The sequence below is a fragment of the Danio rerio genome, chromosome 17 (genome assembly GCF_052040795.2).
Source record: "Danio rerio strain M-AB ecotype USA chromosome 17, GRCz13ab, whole genome shotgun sequence".
Taxonomy (NCBI): Eukaryota; Metazoa; Chordata; class Actinopteri; order Cypriniformes; family Danionidae; genus Danio; species Danio rerio.
Window position 1 is genome coordinate 55417681 of NC_141037.1, and position 16347 is coordinate 55434027.

At 40.7% G+C, this 16347-nt stretch overlaps 2 protein-coding genes and 1 long non-coding RNA gene across 3 annotated transcripts in view; 1 reads left to right on the forward strand and 2 right to left on the reverse strand.

Annotated features, from left to right (window-relative positions):
* Nucleotides 1-16347, reverse strand: part of znf292a (zinc finger protein 292a) — a 190734-nt gene that overhangs the window by 147372 nt on the left and 27015 nt on the right. The gene's annotated exons all lie outside the window — the stretch shown is intronic.
* LOC101884037 (uncharacterized) lies at nucleotides 10513-11936 on the reverse strand. Its single transcript, XM_087291201.1, has 2 exons — nucleotides 11819-11936; nucleotides 10513-11429 (listed from the first exon to the last, which is right to left on the reverse strand). Exons 1-2 carry the CDS (start codon nucleotides 11907-11909, stop codon nucleotides 10594-10596), a joined length of 927 nt encoding a protein of 308 aa, XP_087147327.1. The 5' UTR covers nucleotides 11910-11936; the 3' UTR covers nucleotides 10513-10593.
* LOC141378391 (uncharacterized) lies at nucleotides 14632-16345 on the forward strand. The gene is made up of 4 exons (XR_015513940.1): nucleotides 14632-14768; nucleotides 15443-15527; nucleotides 15632-15694; nucleotides 15803-16345. It is a non-coding gene; the product is annotated as an uncharacterized LOC141378391 (long non-coding RNA).

A 16347-nucleotide genomic window follows, 5' to 3' on the forward strand; every position in this document is an offset into this window, starting at 1 on the left:
CAACATGGCTCAGCTTGGAGACACATGGAACATGACAACAGACCAGCACAGGACAAATCATGGTGGTAGAATAAATAGGTAAAGCAAACCAACAAACTGACAAGAAGATGTTGTCTGTCTAGGGCAAATAACATTTTAGGGCATCCAACCCACCCTGGTCATAGCCTGCTCTCACTCATGCCATCAGGCAGGCGTTACAGAAGCCTGAGGTGCAAATCAGTGCGGTTTGGGGATAGTTTTTATCCTGTCATAAGACTTTTGAATGATACCATTTCTTAAACATTGTTGATAGCTAGTGTTCAATAATAAATCAATAAATTTGTTAAACTAGCATAAATCTTTAATATTACAACAAATGGCGAAATAGGTATTTAAGTATTAAGTTATTCTCTTCAGAGATTTTTAAAAAAATAGGTTATATATTATATAATTATATTTTTATGGAATTATAAAAGCTTTTTTATCATGTTAGGATTTTATAGTGTTTGTATAACGATGTTTTTTATGTTCTTGTTGGGTCTGTTGCAACGTAATTTCGTTCTGCATTACAATACTATTGTGATGTGTTGAATGACAGAAATAAAGAAAACTGAAACTGTGGGCAGGTGAACATAATGATTAATAATAGGATAACAAGGTGGGAGAGACAAAAAAAAATGGTACAAAAACACAACAAACCATGTGCTCACATAAAAACAGGATTAGAACACGCAGCCAATAAGAGAACAAACTCATTAACCGCGTGTTCACATGAAACACAACACTTCTATAATGTTACAGTATATACACGCCACAAACATGGAGTCACATGCTCTATACAACACCAAGATGAGACAAAATGCAAAATATGAGTACACAATTGATAAAACACTTACCCTGCACTCACATGCAGCATGCATGTTTCTGATCCTAGCGCCAACCGAAACCAACTAGACTGAAGCTCTGAGACCAAAAACACCTTGCCGCGATACGGCATGCCACCTTACTGGGCAGTTCAATTGAAGAGTGGTCAAAGATTTGGCACATTTCTGATGCTCTGGTGAAGACAATTTCTATAATGTTACAGTATATACTTCCCACTGATGGCAATTTGTATAAGAATAAGTCATGCAAAATATAACCAAAAGTTGTTATTTTGATTTCAAAAAATATGTAAAAAAGACTTTTATTAATTAAAGAGTGTAGAGAGTAGATGTGGTATAATGTACGTTGTTTTGGTAAAAAGCCAGTTTGTGATTGGTTTAGGATGTTCTGTTTGGTGAGAGGCCACAATCCAGCTGTTATAATATTCAGGATTTGATATTAACTTTTTTGTGCTTACCAGCCACTGTGGCTAGCAGTTTTCCAAAGTTACTAACCACTAGGGGTGTCACGATTTCGATTTTTAATCGAAATCGATCGAAATTTATGCTCAATTTCGATTATTGAATCAAAAAATAGAATCGTCGATGCTGCCACGCCACGTCACCTTGGCTTGCCAAGCGGGAAAAAAACAGGCTTGTTGAAGTGCTTGTTAAACTGCAGAAGCAGGAGACCCGTCGACAGAACTCTTTCAATGAAGTCGCCGGTGTGGAAGCATTTTGGATTTCCAGTGAGTTATGTTGACAATGTTTGTGTTGTCGACAAAAAAAAACACAGTTTTGCAAGCTCTGCTATGTACGTATTATGTACGGTTCGTCCGATAGACAACACTGGCATCGCGATCCTCCGCCCACCCCTGTTGCAAATCCGCTCGCGAAAAGTACACACTCAGGCCCTGTTTACACTGTCTTTGTGTAGCATTTCTGAGCAGCCCTCCTTCCTCTCTACCTCTGAAAATGCACATCACGTGACCATACAGACTCAGACGCACACACAGCCATGCGCTCGAGACAGCAGGTCCAGGCAGTCAGAGGACTGCTTCAATCTTTCACTGACTTGTACTTAGTCATTTTAGCGAACACCTCAGATACTGTTGGCTGGTTCCTGTTGGTTGTGCGTCTTTTTTACCGACGCCATAATAACGACACAGATCACTGCCTATTCACGAGTCCCGCAGAAAAAAGTGATTGACAGGTGGTAATTATCTGTGTATCTTGCCTTTATTCATTTACTGTATGATTTGTTTATGGGTAAAACAAAGACCATGCAGGTCAGGTAGTTTAAACGGTAGGCTACAAATAATTAATTGGTCATAATCGAAAATTGAATCGAATTGTGCCTTTAGAATCGAAAATGTAATCGAATCGAGGATTTGGAGGATCGTGACACACTTACTAACCACTTTGCATTTTTACTGGTGTTGGCCTTTCCCCTAGCCCCCTAGGTTCAAAGATTGGTCCGAGTCTTCAAATAAGTTATCATTCAAGTGATAAATGTTTTCCATTGTAGGTTTGTTTTAGTACATGTTATTAATTTATATAAACAAATCCTGCAATAAATCACGATTGATTGTACATATTTAGTCACACACAAATGAAATAGAATACATCTATCAGAATCACATGACATTTATTTCAGACGATCAGTATTTGGACAAAGTAAAAAGCAGTTAACAGGCTGCTAAAGAAACATCTCCTCTGTCCCAGTACAGTCCTGATGGAACCACCTACTGCATGTTTCACATTGAATCTGTTAAACACATGCACACAAAAGAAAAAGCTTCAAAATGTACAAGTAAAGATAAGTACTACAAAAGAATGGGTACCTTTTTTTACAAGCATGATCATGGAAGAATTTTGTACACAGAACACCTACTGTACTTTGACTGACTGCGCCTTGTAAGTCACCAAGGAGTTGCCTGCAAAGGATCCAGGAGGAATGTCTCATCTTTATCTGAAATTTTACAACACCAAACTGTTGCATAACAAAGATGAAACGCTACCATTTTTTGTTTGTTTTATGAAGTCTCACCATGAGCATCCAGTGATGGTTTTCATTTATAGTTCCCTAAACAATTTTAAATGTTCTTGGATCAATCTGCACAGAAACATTTTATAATCTGCTGCACTCACAATATTTGCTGCCTCAACTACATAAAAGAATAGTATTTATTTTTAAACCTTTAGCTTGGTCTTTTCATTTCTCTATACAGCAGACATCTCAAAAGAATCTATGTAAAGGTCCTGCTGTTGTCCACAATCTAGAATAAAAGTAATTTTGTGCCAGATAACAAGAACAACACCAGTAATTTGTTTTTGCATCAAACCAGTTAGCACTATTAAACAGTGGCATTTACAGTCTCTCACTCTCTAGCTATTAGTTTGCGGCTGTTTTTGCCATGTCCCAATAATTAACGTTGTAATGTCCAATCATTGGGGGTAGTGGAGCCACTGGTGGAGGGGGCAGAGAAGGCACTGGGGGCAGTGGAGAGAGTAGAGAAGGCATTGGGAGTAGTGGAGCCACTGGTGGAGAGAGTAGAGAAGGCATTGGGGGTAGTGGAGCCACTGGTGGAGGGGGCAGAGAAGGCACTGGGGGTAGTGGAGCTACTGGTGGAGGGGGCAGAGAAGGCACTGGGGGCAGTGGAGGGAGTAGAGAAGGCATTGGAGATAGTGGAGCTACTGGTGGAGGGGGCAGAGAAGGCACTGGGGGTAGTGGAGCTACTGGTGGAGGGGGCAGAGAAGGCACTGGGGGCAGTGGAGGGAGTAGAGACGGCATTGGAGATAGTGGAGCTACTGGTGGAGGGGGCAGAGAAGGCACTGGGGGGCAGTAGAATCCTCTCCAGAGTTGAAGGGCAAATGCTGGAAAATTGGGTGCTTTTTTATTGTATTTGATGAGGAATTCTTGGCCTCTCCTCTATATACAATTTAAGATGATCTGTGCTGACCTTTGGTATAACTTTGCCAAAGCTATCCACAAGGTCAGCAGATTTTCCTTCAACTCGGATCACTGTTAAAGGACCAAGGAAGTTGCAATCAAGCTTGCCTCCTTTATGCTGCTGGGATTTAATATTTTGCTTCCACGATAGATCCCCAGTGCTGAACAATGTGCCATGTGTTTTACTCATTTTTTTTTTTTAGCTACTGCCTCCTCATTTTGCTTAAAATCTGGATAATTTTCTCTTGTTGTATCACAACCGGAAATAGCTTCTCTTTTGCAATCAGTTCTCCCAGAAAAGCAAAAAGTAAAAGTGAATACATTTAAATACTGCATCAAATCTCGCCTCAGAAATCAGTAGACATTCATAAGAAATACAACTTAGTTATATCAAACCTGGTAGTCCTGGTAGGAAAAATGGAGTGTGTTTGGTTGTTTTTTGGTCCAGATTTCAAACATCATGCCAGATCCCATGTGGTTGGTTTGCCATTGATCAGTTTTCCCAGTGCCCTATTTACAATTATAAATCCACATATTACCTTTGTATGATACCGTTCATTCTCTCCACCAGTCCATTAGTTTGGCGATGGTAAGGTGCACACAAGCTTCCTTTAATCCTCAGAATTTGGCAGATATCATGGTTTATCTGAAAGTAATTTCAGTTATCATATAGTACAGAATTTTATTCATTAAGGGTAAAGAAAACTCTTTCAGGTAAAATACTTCCTTTCCTTCCACTCAAAATATACTTTGAGTTTGATTTGTCTCTGATTAACTTGTAAACTATATAATAACTATTTTTGAGTTGTTTGCCCTTGGGACAAAGGAAAGCCCTTTGTGTATTTCTCTGAAAAATCAATCTGCCACAGAGGTATGATTCACCCTTGCTCAATATTTGCAGTTTGACACCAACAGTAAGCTGTCTGAGTTCATGTACTGCCTCTGTGAGGGTTTGAGATAAGGGGCCGTTGTTCTGGGTGTACATGAGTGATGTTTCTTTAGTGGAAGAATTATTTGTCTTGTGTTCTGACAACCTGCACATTATTTGTGCAAGAGGCTTCCTCACCATTCTCTTAAGCTCCCTAAGAAAATTTTCAAGAGGGAAGCCAGGAACATTGTCCAAAGACCCATGCACTTTTACATCCCCAGCAAGATGTACCTAGCCATGAATGTTGTATATATACACTATTTGCTCTTTGCCATACAAGCAGCAGTAATGCTCAACAAATAAAACCAAAAATAAGTGCGCTAAATCCTTTATTTCTACACTGTACTGGCAATTTGCCAAAATATAAATAGATGTATGACAACTTTTGTTGTCTGTTGCTGAGGCTGTAACACTGGGGTGGCCAATCCTGTTCCTGGAGAGCTACCTTCCTGCAGATTTCAGTTGCTACCCATATCAAACACACCTGAACCAATTAATTAGGGCCTGAACACCACGTGATAATAACAGGCAGGTGTGTTTGATATGGGTTGCAACTGAAATCTGCAGGAAGGTCGATCTCCAAGAACAGGATTGGCCACCCCTGCTGTAACACATCCTTAAAAACAATAGGACCTTTTTACAACAGCTAATGGAATTCATTTGCTTTCCAACAAAGCCTTCCACCTAGAGCAGGGGTGGCCAACTCTGTTCCTGGAGAGCCACCTTCCTGCAGATTTCAGTTGCAACCCATATCAAACACACCTGCCTGTAATTATCATGTGGTGTTCAGGTCCTAATTAATTGGTTCAGGTGTGTTTGACATGGGTAGCAACTGAAATCTGCAGGAAGGTGGCTCTCCAGGAACAGAGTTGGCCACCCCTAACCTAGAGTGCTTGGCGTCCTAAACTCTGCTGGATTTAACTCCTTTAGTGCTTCATATCTCTCGGACATGGCAGACTTGCGTGCTAGAAAGTCTTGTTTGCATGGGTTCCCTACACCACAGGTCCAGAAGACAACTCATTACACCCAAACACACATGGTCCATGTAATCATGTGGAAAACCAGCGACCATGTCAATGTCATCTTCTAAAGGAGAACTGTGTGTTAGATGGTATTCCTCATCTAACTCCAGTCGAAATGTTCTACAGGGGACATCGGTTTCTAGAAATGTCATGCGATGCTTCAAATAAGAATCCTTCTGCTGACATTTGTCACAGCTATATTAATACATTTTGATAAAGAGCATCACACATGAGCATAACATACCTTGACAAAGAAAGTCTTTCCAGCAAACACAAAACCTCTGTCTAAACTCTGTAATTCCGAAGCTAAGTGACTGCGATAATCCAGCATAATTTTTGGTTTGGTATCATCGCAAAACAAATTTAAATAAACATTTGAGCATACCCAAAAATGTGCTAAAGTTGTAGTGGGGAGCTTTTGAATTTAGCTGAATATGAATGTGTAAACACCTGGAAAAACAGAACTTGCACTTCTCAATGTGTTCCTGAAAGCATCGGGTTATGTCACGGATGGGCAAACTTGGTCCTTGGAGGGTCGGTGTCCTGTTGAGTTTTGTTCCAGCACTAATCAAACCCACCTGAACATGCTAATCAGTGTTTTTAAGATCACTAGAAAGCTATTGACAGGTGTTTGATGAGGGTTGGCTCTAAATTCTGCAGGTCACCGGCATTCCAGGACCAAGTTTGCCCATCCCTGGGTCATATCAATATAGTGAAAAGACCCACCAGAAATCATTTCCAATTTGTAATCTGTTTTTGTTTTTAACAAAGACCTCCCCATACTTTTACTAGAATGGGAAATGCACCCCTTAAAATTGCAGAAAATGCAATGAGAGAAATGCTAAAGCCAGTCCGTAAAACTACTTCTTGAGATCATCATCTTGCTGTAGCCAGTACTGCTACTGTTTAAAGTCTTACTAATGGAGATGATCAGGGTTCTCATCTGGAGGACAGCTACCAAGAGGGCTGCTAACAGGAGTGTAATTATTTATGTTAGTATCTTCATTTACATCCTGATCCACTGTTTCAAAAAATGTGTCAACTCCTTTTTAGAGCTCTTTTCCCAAGATTGCTGCGCTCACTGTAATCACCTTGGTACACAGTTCGGAGGTAAAATTCCATTGTGACCCCTACAAGAGTCTGGGTGCGTTCTACGTGAGTTTATGACCCCTGGTGCCAGCAAGTCTGCTGGTGGAAGTGAGGTGTATTTATAGTCCTTGTAATCAGTGTATATGAGGAGCAGCTGTGTCTGTGCGAGTGTTCGGATTATTGTCAGCTGATACCAGCGTTGATGAGCGCAGGGGTTTCTGGGAGTTGGAGTTCGCTCAGCGGTAGTCTCCCATATTGGAAACCCTGCTAGCAATTGGCACAAACTACAGGAAATGATCGTCAGCGGAGACAACTCCACTGGCAATCACAAGAGAGCAGAGGGCCTGGGGAGGTTGAGCAGAGGAGGAACGGCAAACCAGGTCCGTGCAGCGAAGGAGAGCCTGGACTGTGGTGCTGCAGAGGGCCTGGAAGGTGGAGCTGCCGAGGGCCTGGAGCGTGGAGCTGCAGAGGGCTTGGAAGGTGGAGCTGAGGAGGGCCTGGAAGGTGAAGCTGCGGAGGAGCTGGAGTGGAGCTCCGGAGGGCCTGGAGCTGTGGATGGCCTGGAGCCGCAGTAGATCTGGGGACTCAGGTTCAGCAAGCATTGACGAGTCATACACCCACAGTGGATCACAGTTTGGTTCAAGGAGCACTGGCACTTCTTTCAACCCCAGTGGGCCAGGAGGCTTTGATTCAAGGACCACTGGCACTTCTTTCAACCCCAGTGGGTCAGGAGGCTTGGGTTCAAGGAGTACTGGCAGTTCATATGACCCCAGTGGATCAGGAGGCTTGGGTTCAAGAAGTACTGGGAACTTATATAACCCCAGTTGATCAGGAGGCTTGGGTTTAAGGAGGACTGGCAGTTCATATAACCCCAGTGAGTCAGGAGGCTTGGGTTCAAGAAGTACTGGGAGCTTATATAACCTCAGTGGATCAGGATGCTTGGGTTCAAGGAGGACTGGCAGTTCATATAACACCAGTAGATCAGGAGGCTTTGGTTCAAGTAGCACAGGCAGTTTATATAACCCCAGTGGGTCAGGAGGCTATGATTCAAGGACTACTGGCACTTCTTTTAACTCCAGTGGGTCAGGAGGCTTTGGTTCAAGGAGCATAGAGAAGTCACATGGCTCTAGCGGCTCTGGGAGATTGCATGGCTCTGTGAAATCCATCCGTGGAATTGAGATGATGGCTCTGGCCATTAATGGGACTCAGGTAGCGGCTCTGGCCATTCGTGGGACTCAAGGGGATCTGGAGCCTGCCATTTGAGGACTTCAAAGGACTCTGGTGCCCTCCATTCAAGGAACACACTGCGAGACTTTAATGCGAACATCACCAACTCTCCAGTCTACGGCACATCGGACAGCTCACAAGATGGCCGCCTCCAGTCCATCAGCTCACAAGATGGCTTCCTGTCTCGAGTCTGTTCCTGTTCCTGAAAGGCCATCGCCAGAGCCACTTCTGCCAGAGTTGTCGCCGCCAGAGTTGACACAGCCTGAGCTGACGCCTGAGTCACATGAAGGGTCCGAGCTGCCGCCTGAGTTCCACGAATGGTTGCCAAGGCCGCAGGACTTCACAGAGCTGCCAAAGTCATGTGATCCACCAGATCCATATGACCCGCCGACATCTGCTGAACGTAAGGCTCGAGGCTCTCTACAGCTCTATACTCCTGGCCCTCTACAGCTCCAAGATCCAGGCCCACCACAGCTCCACTCTCCAGGCCCTCCGCGGCTCCACGCTCCAGGCCCTCAGCGGCTCCAGCTCCAGACCCTCCACGGCTTCACGCTCCGGGCCCTCTGCAGCTCCAGGCCTTCCTCAACTCCATGCTTCAGGTACGCCCTCGCTGCATGGTCCTGGTCCTCCATCCCTCCCCCTGTTCCACCTCCGCTTCACCTCCCGGCGGAACATTATTAGAAGCGTCTGGAAGCCACTCCTTAGAGGTGGGGGGGCTCTGTCAAAATTATCAGCGATCGTACTTCATAGATCGCTGGATTTCACACACAAATACTAATGGACTACAAATCTGCCATTGTTGAACTACATTTGCATACATGCACTTCGCGTTCACACACACTCAGTTCCTCATTCTGACTGATTACACTCGCACCAACTGAGGATTATCAAAGACTGATTACACACTATTTAAGCAGCACACACACTCACTTCCATTGCCTAGTCTTGTTATCTGTATAGTGACAATTCAACGCGTTATCCTCGTCTTGTTTTCCCATGTATTTACCTCGCCTTGTTTATGTAGTTATCCCTGTCTGCCGCCTGCCTTGTTGACCTCTTGCCTGTTATACTGACTACGATTCTGGACTGCCTTTATATATCTGTTTGCACCCGTGTTGACCTTTGCTTGCTGACTGACTATCCGAATAAACCTGCATGTGGATCCAAACTTCAGTTGTCTCTGTCACTTCCCGTGTCATACTGAGCATGTACCAGGTTGCAAAAATCAAATTGCTCACTCTGCTTGTTTTTCTTTTCAGAAGTTTAGGCAGTTGGCGCCAGACGTAGACCCTCATCCAAAATCTGTTCCTCACTATTCAGAAATGACATTGCCATAAACCACCCTTTATATAATCCCTGAGAATCCTCTATATCACTCATCTTACAAGCAACCACCACTAGAACTCTCCAGTTATACCTCACTGCATGGAGCTCTTTCAAACACTTTCCCTCTCTTTATAACACACTTTTCCCTTCTCTCTATTACCTCATTTGTTGAACATTTACACACTTCCTCTGTTGAGCTTCAGTTGGCAGACAGATGGTTTTGGTCGTTTCTCAATATGCGTTCTTCAGCAGTCTTGCGTCCTCGTGTTCTCGTGTAACATCATCATCAGCAGCCAAAGTTCAGTTCCAATACTCAAGACCGCAAGAACAGACGATGCTGACGAACAGACGATCTTGATACCGAGGATATCGATGCAGACTTGAGCGCCAAACTCACTCTGGAAGTCATTGCGACTGGAGGTGGGAAGCGCAGCACTTTATTTAGATTTATTATTAAAGTTCAGAGATTTAACTTATTTACCTTAGGAGTTTCCCTAAAGCAAACTGTGAAAGTAAATATCACCATGGACATCTTAATAAAAGAATAAACACATTAAGGGTGTTTTTTTGCTGAAATTTGTATGATTACTATCAGTTTTATTTATATTGGGCAGAGTATATTGATAATGTTTTTATGCAAAGTATATATTTTGAAAATATATATTTTGGGGGAAAACAATAAATCGTTTTATGAATGCTGTAATATTTAAATAATTCACCATTTAAAACACGTGAAGGTCGTGTGACCATCAGGAAGAACGCAGCATCTCATTCCTAATTCCTAATACTTCCCGCACTACTCAAAATTCCCTCTTCGTATAGCCATATGCCTATTACATATCCATAAAACACTGTGATGTAACCGCGCTCAGATCATATCGCAGTCGATCCACTCCAGAGTTCGTTTCAATCGAGCCGAGACCACCTCATTCAATTGATCTCGGAGCACGGATCCGAGAGCGATTGGTGGTTTCATATATGCCAAACGAACCAGGTTCCGAAACAAAACTGTAGGTGTGAAAGTACCCTTAGCATATCACTCAAGGTTGGTGGTTCGCCCAGGGTGCCATTTAGGCTAGAACCACCACTGTAAAAGTCTACAAAGTAATAAACAATGAGAGAACATTCAATCAAAGAGTAAAAGTTTATTAATAAAATAAATGCACAATACAATTGAATAATCTTTCCAGTCTTACTCCACTTATCTCATGAGTTTTGCTTATCTTCAGTGTGGAATTTCATATGTTTCTTGAGCTGCACAGACTGTATGAAACTCTTCTGACACTGATCACAGGAGTACAGTTTCTCTCCAGTGTGAATCCTCTCATGCGTTTTCAAATATCCTGACTGACTGAAGCTCTTGTCGCAGTGTGAGCACTTGTACGGTTTCTCTCCAGTGTGAATCCTCTCATGTGTTTTCAAGTTTTCTGAACAAATGAATCTCTTGTTGCAGTGTGAACAGATGTGTGGTTTCTCTCCAGTGTGAATCTTCTCATGCGTCTTCAGATGTCCTGGCTGGCTGAAGCTCTTCTCGCAGTGTGAACACTTGTACGGTTTCTCTCTAGTGTGAATCATCTCGTGTTTTTTCAGGTTGTGTAACTGACTGAAACTCTTGTCGCATTGTGAACACTTGTAAGGTTTCTCTCCAGTGTGAACCCTCTCGTGTTTTTTCAGGTTTTGTAACTGACTGAAGCTCTTGTCACATTGTGAACACTTATACGTTTTCTCTCCAGTGTGAATCCTCTGGTGCCTTTTCAAATAATCAGCTCTAATAAAAGTCTTCTCACACTCAGAGCATGTATACTTTTTTACAGCAGTGTGGATCTTCTGGTGAAGTCTTAAGCTTGACTGCTGCACGAAACTCTTTCCACACTCAGAACATGAATAAGGTTTCTCCTTCGTATGAACTCTAAGATGCATCTTAAAGTGTGAAGGTCTAGAAAATCGTTTGCTGCATTGACTACATTTGATTGAGTTCATGCGTTGATTAAGGTGTGTACCTTCAACTTTATAGTCTTCGCTCTTCTCATTCTTTTTATTGTCTGAAAATCAATGTAAATAATTTTTTTAGCAAGTCAGTAAACAAAAATCTTAGCAAAATGTGAAGTGAAACATTGCCAAAAACATTGAAGATACAAACACTCAAATGTTTTGCAGTTATTTAAAAAAAAAAATCAATATCAGGTTAGTAAAGCATTACAGATCAGGACTTTTCATGTGTAAAAATTAGAACAAAATATCTTTCACCTCAAATTATATTTAGCTTGATATAATATTTGTATAAACCATCTCAACATGGAAATAAAAGCCAACTCAGACCCAGTCCATGAATTTACAGCAAATAAACTTAATTCAGTCTTTTAATACTAATTATGTTAATACGTTTATCTTGTTGTCAGGAATAAACAAAAAATCAGGAATAAACACCGACCTGTTTGTTCTTCAGTATCTTCATGTGCAGTTCCGCAGGGTTCCGGATCACTGCTGTTTTCTGAATCACTCAGGTTCTCTGGACGACTCATGTTCTCAGTCTTAACAGATTTGTCTTCTTTCTGTTGTGAAATGTCTAGTATTTATAGCTGAACTGATGAGGAGGAGCTTCACTGCAGGAGGAGGAGCTTCACTACAAAAAAAAAAAAAAAAAAAGAGTTTTTGTGCAACACAGTGTCAAATCATTGTCTTACAGTTTTTAAGTTTTAAAGCATTTTATTGTAACTGAATAATGCCATGGATGGATCAAATAAATGTGGTGAATAAAAAAAATTTAAATCAAGAGTTTAAAGATCATAAGCGGGAAAAGGTAATCACAGTCACAGATAAAAATATCCAGGATCAACAGACAGCTGACGGGTATTGCACAAAAGCAAGACGAGAGATTAAACTGGGATTCTCAAACTAACCCAGTTGAATTTAGCCTCGTATCTGAAATTAAACTATAATATAAAAGTTACTATAAAAAATGTATTCTTTGCAGCTAGCCTGCTCCAGCACAGTCTAACAACCAGGCTAAAGGCCCATGCACACAGGGACGCTCTTTGCTCACGTTTTCCATCAACATTTAACGCCTCGTGACTAAAAAAAAGGCAGCTAATGTGATCGTTCACACCAACGCGCAAAACAGCAAGCGTAAAAGCGTAATTTTGTTAAGAAACGCCTCATGCTTGTTTTTTGTTTTGACGTGCCGCGTCAAACATTAATAATTTCTTCAACGCTAGAGCTGCAGCTGCTACCTGAACCATCCAGGCTTGTTCGAGTCGCCAGTAACTTCAACAACAAGCATGTTAACTTTCTTCTTCTGTGTTATGAGCGGGTGACAGAAGCTTAAAGTTGTGTAGCGCCATCTAGAGTTTCGGTCAGAGTTTTAGGCTTTATTTTTCCCGCTCAACTGTCATGTGTCCTTATTTTAATTTATGACAATGAGCAACAAGACATTATAAGCAAAATGTTATTTTGAATGGTGAACACCCTCATACGTCGTCACTAAATATAGAGCAGAGACTTTCTCAAACATAGCTGTTAGCCTATGCATTATAGGCTTATATCATAGAGAGAAATAGTTAATAGTTCAGCATGCTTTTACTTTCGTATTTTACACGATAGAAATGACATCCTGCCCTACTCATCATTGTCTCTTCATATTGCTGTACACAGTATATGCCTATGACTTATCCATAATACACTGTGATATAGCCTGATTTGGATCGTATTGCTTTCGCACTGCAATCGATCCGCTCCAGAGTTAATTTCAATCAAGCCGACACCACCTCATTCAGGCGATCTCAGAGCAATTGTTTTGGCGTGGATCCAAGCGCGATTGCTGGATTTACTTATGCCAAACTAACCGGGCTAACTGGGGAAATAAGACAGGTTCCAAAACAAAACAGACAAGAATGAAGTAAATTTCCAGTACTATTACAGTATGAACTTTCCCAACAGTTATTTGATATATTTGTTGTGGAGTTAATTCAAGCCTTTCTACAACAATGAATCTCACACAATGTCATTATAAAGTTAACATGCGTTTAGCTTTGCACTGTTTTTGCATGGCAAATGTGACAGGATACATATTTATATACACTGCTGTATGGATATCCGTTATGTTAATGTACAAAATAAACCTGACTTAAGTCCATGAACCAGGATTGAAGCGTCTACTTTTATAATTTTACTGACATGCGGCTGTGCTGAAGAATTACTAAGTGATTTTACAGTTTTTAATAAACATGTTTTAGAAACGTTTTTATCTTGTAGACCCACACTGGTTACAGCTACTAATCCGACCAATCACAGAGCTTGTGCTTTTGCGTCATTGCGACATGTATTTACATTTTTTGAGAGATTCCTGCCCACGCGAAGGCTGTGCCAGAGCATAGGCATGTGCTTTACACAGAAATATAAATCAGCCTTTACTTTAATTGCTTTTTGGGGAGGTCTCTAAACATGCTGTTGCTGTCCTGAGCCAAATGCCTTTTGGGAATTTCTCAGGACCCAACTTAAGCAAAGATTTTTCTTTCCCTCGATAAGGGGGAGCCCTTGCTCGACAACCTCCGGTTCTTTATCATTATTATCAAGCGTCAGTTAGAGTAGTGCTTAATTTGTACCTAAACACGCCGGATCCAGAACCTCTGACATCTGATCCGGCACCTCATATTATCGATCCCCCTCCTCAACGGCCCAACCGTTCATGTTCACTTTCTTCCATGACTCCCCAACCCTCTTCATGTTTGTCCACGACACCCCCACCCCGTTCAATTTCATTCGTGCAACAAACCCCCCCCTTTCCTCAAGTAACAGGCTGGATCTGTTACCCCAATCTGTTCCTGGACCTCGCAATTCACAAGTTAAGCTCTGGTTAAGGGTGAACTCTTAATGGTTTTGCATTTCAACAGTCAGCGTCACTTCTGTCACATTATTGTGAATAACCCTTGAAGTTGGCTTTATTCCAGAGAATTACATCTAACAGAGGGATGTCAAACTCAATTCCTGGAAGGCAGCAGCTCTGCACACTCAAGAAAATTAATTATGGCTTTAGTTGGACCAAAGAATGTAACTATGTTTAAATTAAACAATTCACTTATGTTTGTGTATTAAAAATAAAAGTGTTGTGTTGGAAAAAAATAGAAAAAGTAAGTTTTCACATTTAAACCGCTTGCTTATGTAACATGAATGAAAGGGAGATGTGTTGCTTCTGCAGTACTGCATTTTGGTCAATAGGTGGAGTAATATCTGCACATGCGCAGTTTCAAAACAACACAGGAAGTAAGAAGATTCAAACCACAATGATCACTCTCAGCTTGGCCCCATATTATGGGAATCAAAAGATGAAGATTACAGTACAAATTGCGAACGTGCACAAAGCTTTCCCCAATGTGGACACACAGGTGAGATTTTTTTTTACTTTTTATGTATTTATACTGAGGCTGTGACAACATTTGAATCATAAATGTACTCTCTTGTAATACTATGTTGTGTTTGTGTGTAGTATTGCTATGAAATTGCCATGTTCCCTGTGTCTTTTCCACATTATAGACAGATAAATGTATAGTTTGTTTTGCATTCCTGTGAAATTTTATACTTGGTATATATTTACTCCCCCAAAATAAAGTTGCTAACGTTGGTAGTAATGAATAGTCATGTTAGAATAGTCAAAGCTTTTCACTCATCATAGCACACGTGCTGCTGATAATGTGACAACAAAAGTGATTTGATTTTTTATTTGATTTGATAGTCTTTATTTTAAATGAGTGTCAAGCGGTTTGTCGAGTTTGAATGCCAGTTTTGATAACTTACATAATATTAATTAAAATGTGGTGTTGGCACATTCTTATTTATTATTTAGTTGTATTCAAGCCTGTTAACTTAAAAAAAAAAATCTTGACAAGCATATGTGACACTTAAATAGGATGACATCTAGCATGATGACATATTTAATGTAAGCTTATTTGTTTGGTCATCTAACACGTTTAAATTTTGAAGTTTAGTAGTTTGCTATGTATATTATTATATTTTATTATTTTAAATCTTTGCTCACTCACATCTATTTTCTCCCACACAGGTTTACAGCTCAACCTCTAAAGTCCCATATCTGGCTGAGGAGACTCTACTATGCCTTTAGATGCCTATACACACATTAAAATGATGTACAGTAAAAATTACTAGTAATTTTAACTACTAATTATTTAGTAAATAGTCATTATTAATAGTCATTTCATGTCATTACTAATAGTCATTTCATGTTATTTAGAACATCACCAGTGGAAAAAAAGTGTGAATGCATCCTCAAAGCCCCTAAGTGAGGGAGTACAAGGTAAGCCATTTTATTTTTTTAAACATTTTGTATTTTCCTCTTAAACCAATTCCTCCTTTCTCCTTTGATCTGTTGGTAAATTTTTATTTTTTTACCTGACTTTTTTAGGATGCTGGGCATGATGAAGCGCGAACCTTGATGTGCAACACCACCTTATGAATCTACAGTAGTTACAATAACATTTAGCAGACACTTTTGTCTAAAGTGACTTACAATTGAGGACACATTCAGCAAATCAACAAGAAAAGGCGATACACCCAAGATGTGCTAATTATACAAAAAAAATGTAAGAATTAAGAATGCTTCTACATGTGGTTTGTCAAGCCCACACACCTGTGTGAAGCAGACTTCATGCACAATGTTTTGGTTTTTAGATATAGGGAGTGGTGGTAAGAAAGTGTCTGGTGCAAATGTGCATAAATGGTGCAAGTGTCAGAGAGATGAATGTGTGTAGCTATTGCATGTTCTGTGATCGTTGGTATAATTTATGGTGTAGTGCTGATCGTGTTACTTTGCTTTAAAATGTTAATCTTTCTTTGAACAACTGAAGTGTTATCTGCTTTTTCAGTGTAAAGAAGGTACAGTATAGTTTACAAAAGAAGACTTAATTCTTCTAAGTATGTTTTTGATAAATCAATTGAAGGCAGAATATT

What these genes read in the sequence shown, in the direction of transcription:
- LOC101884037 (XM_087291201.1), bottom strand. Translation starts at nt 11,909, where the DNA reads ATGAGTCGTCCAGAGAACCTGAGTGATTCAGAAAACAGCAGTGATCCG. An exon ending in AGATACTGAAGAACAAACAG is followed by an intron (nt 11,430 to 11,818) that starts GTCGGTGTTTAT and finishes ATTGATTTTCAG; the next exon opens with ACAATAAAAAGAATGAGAAG.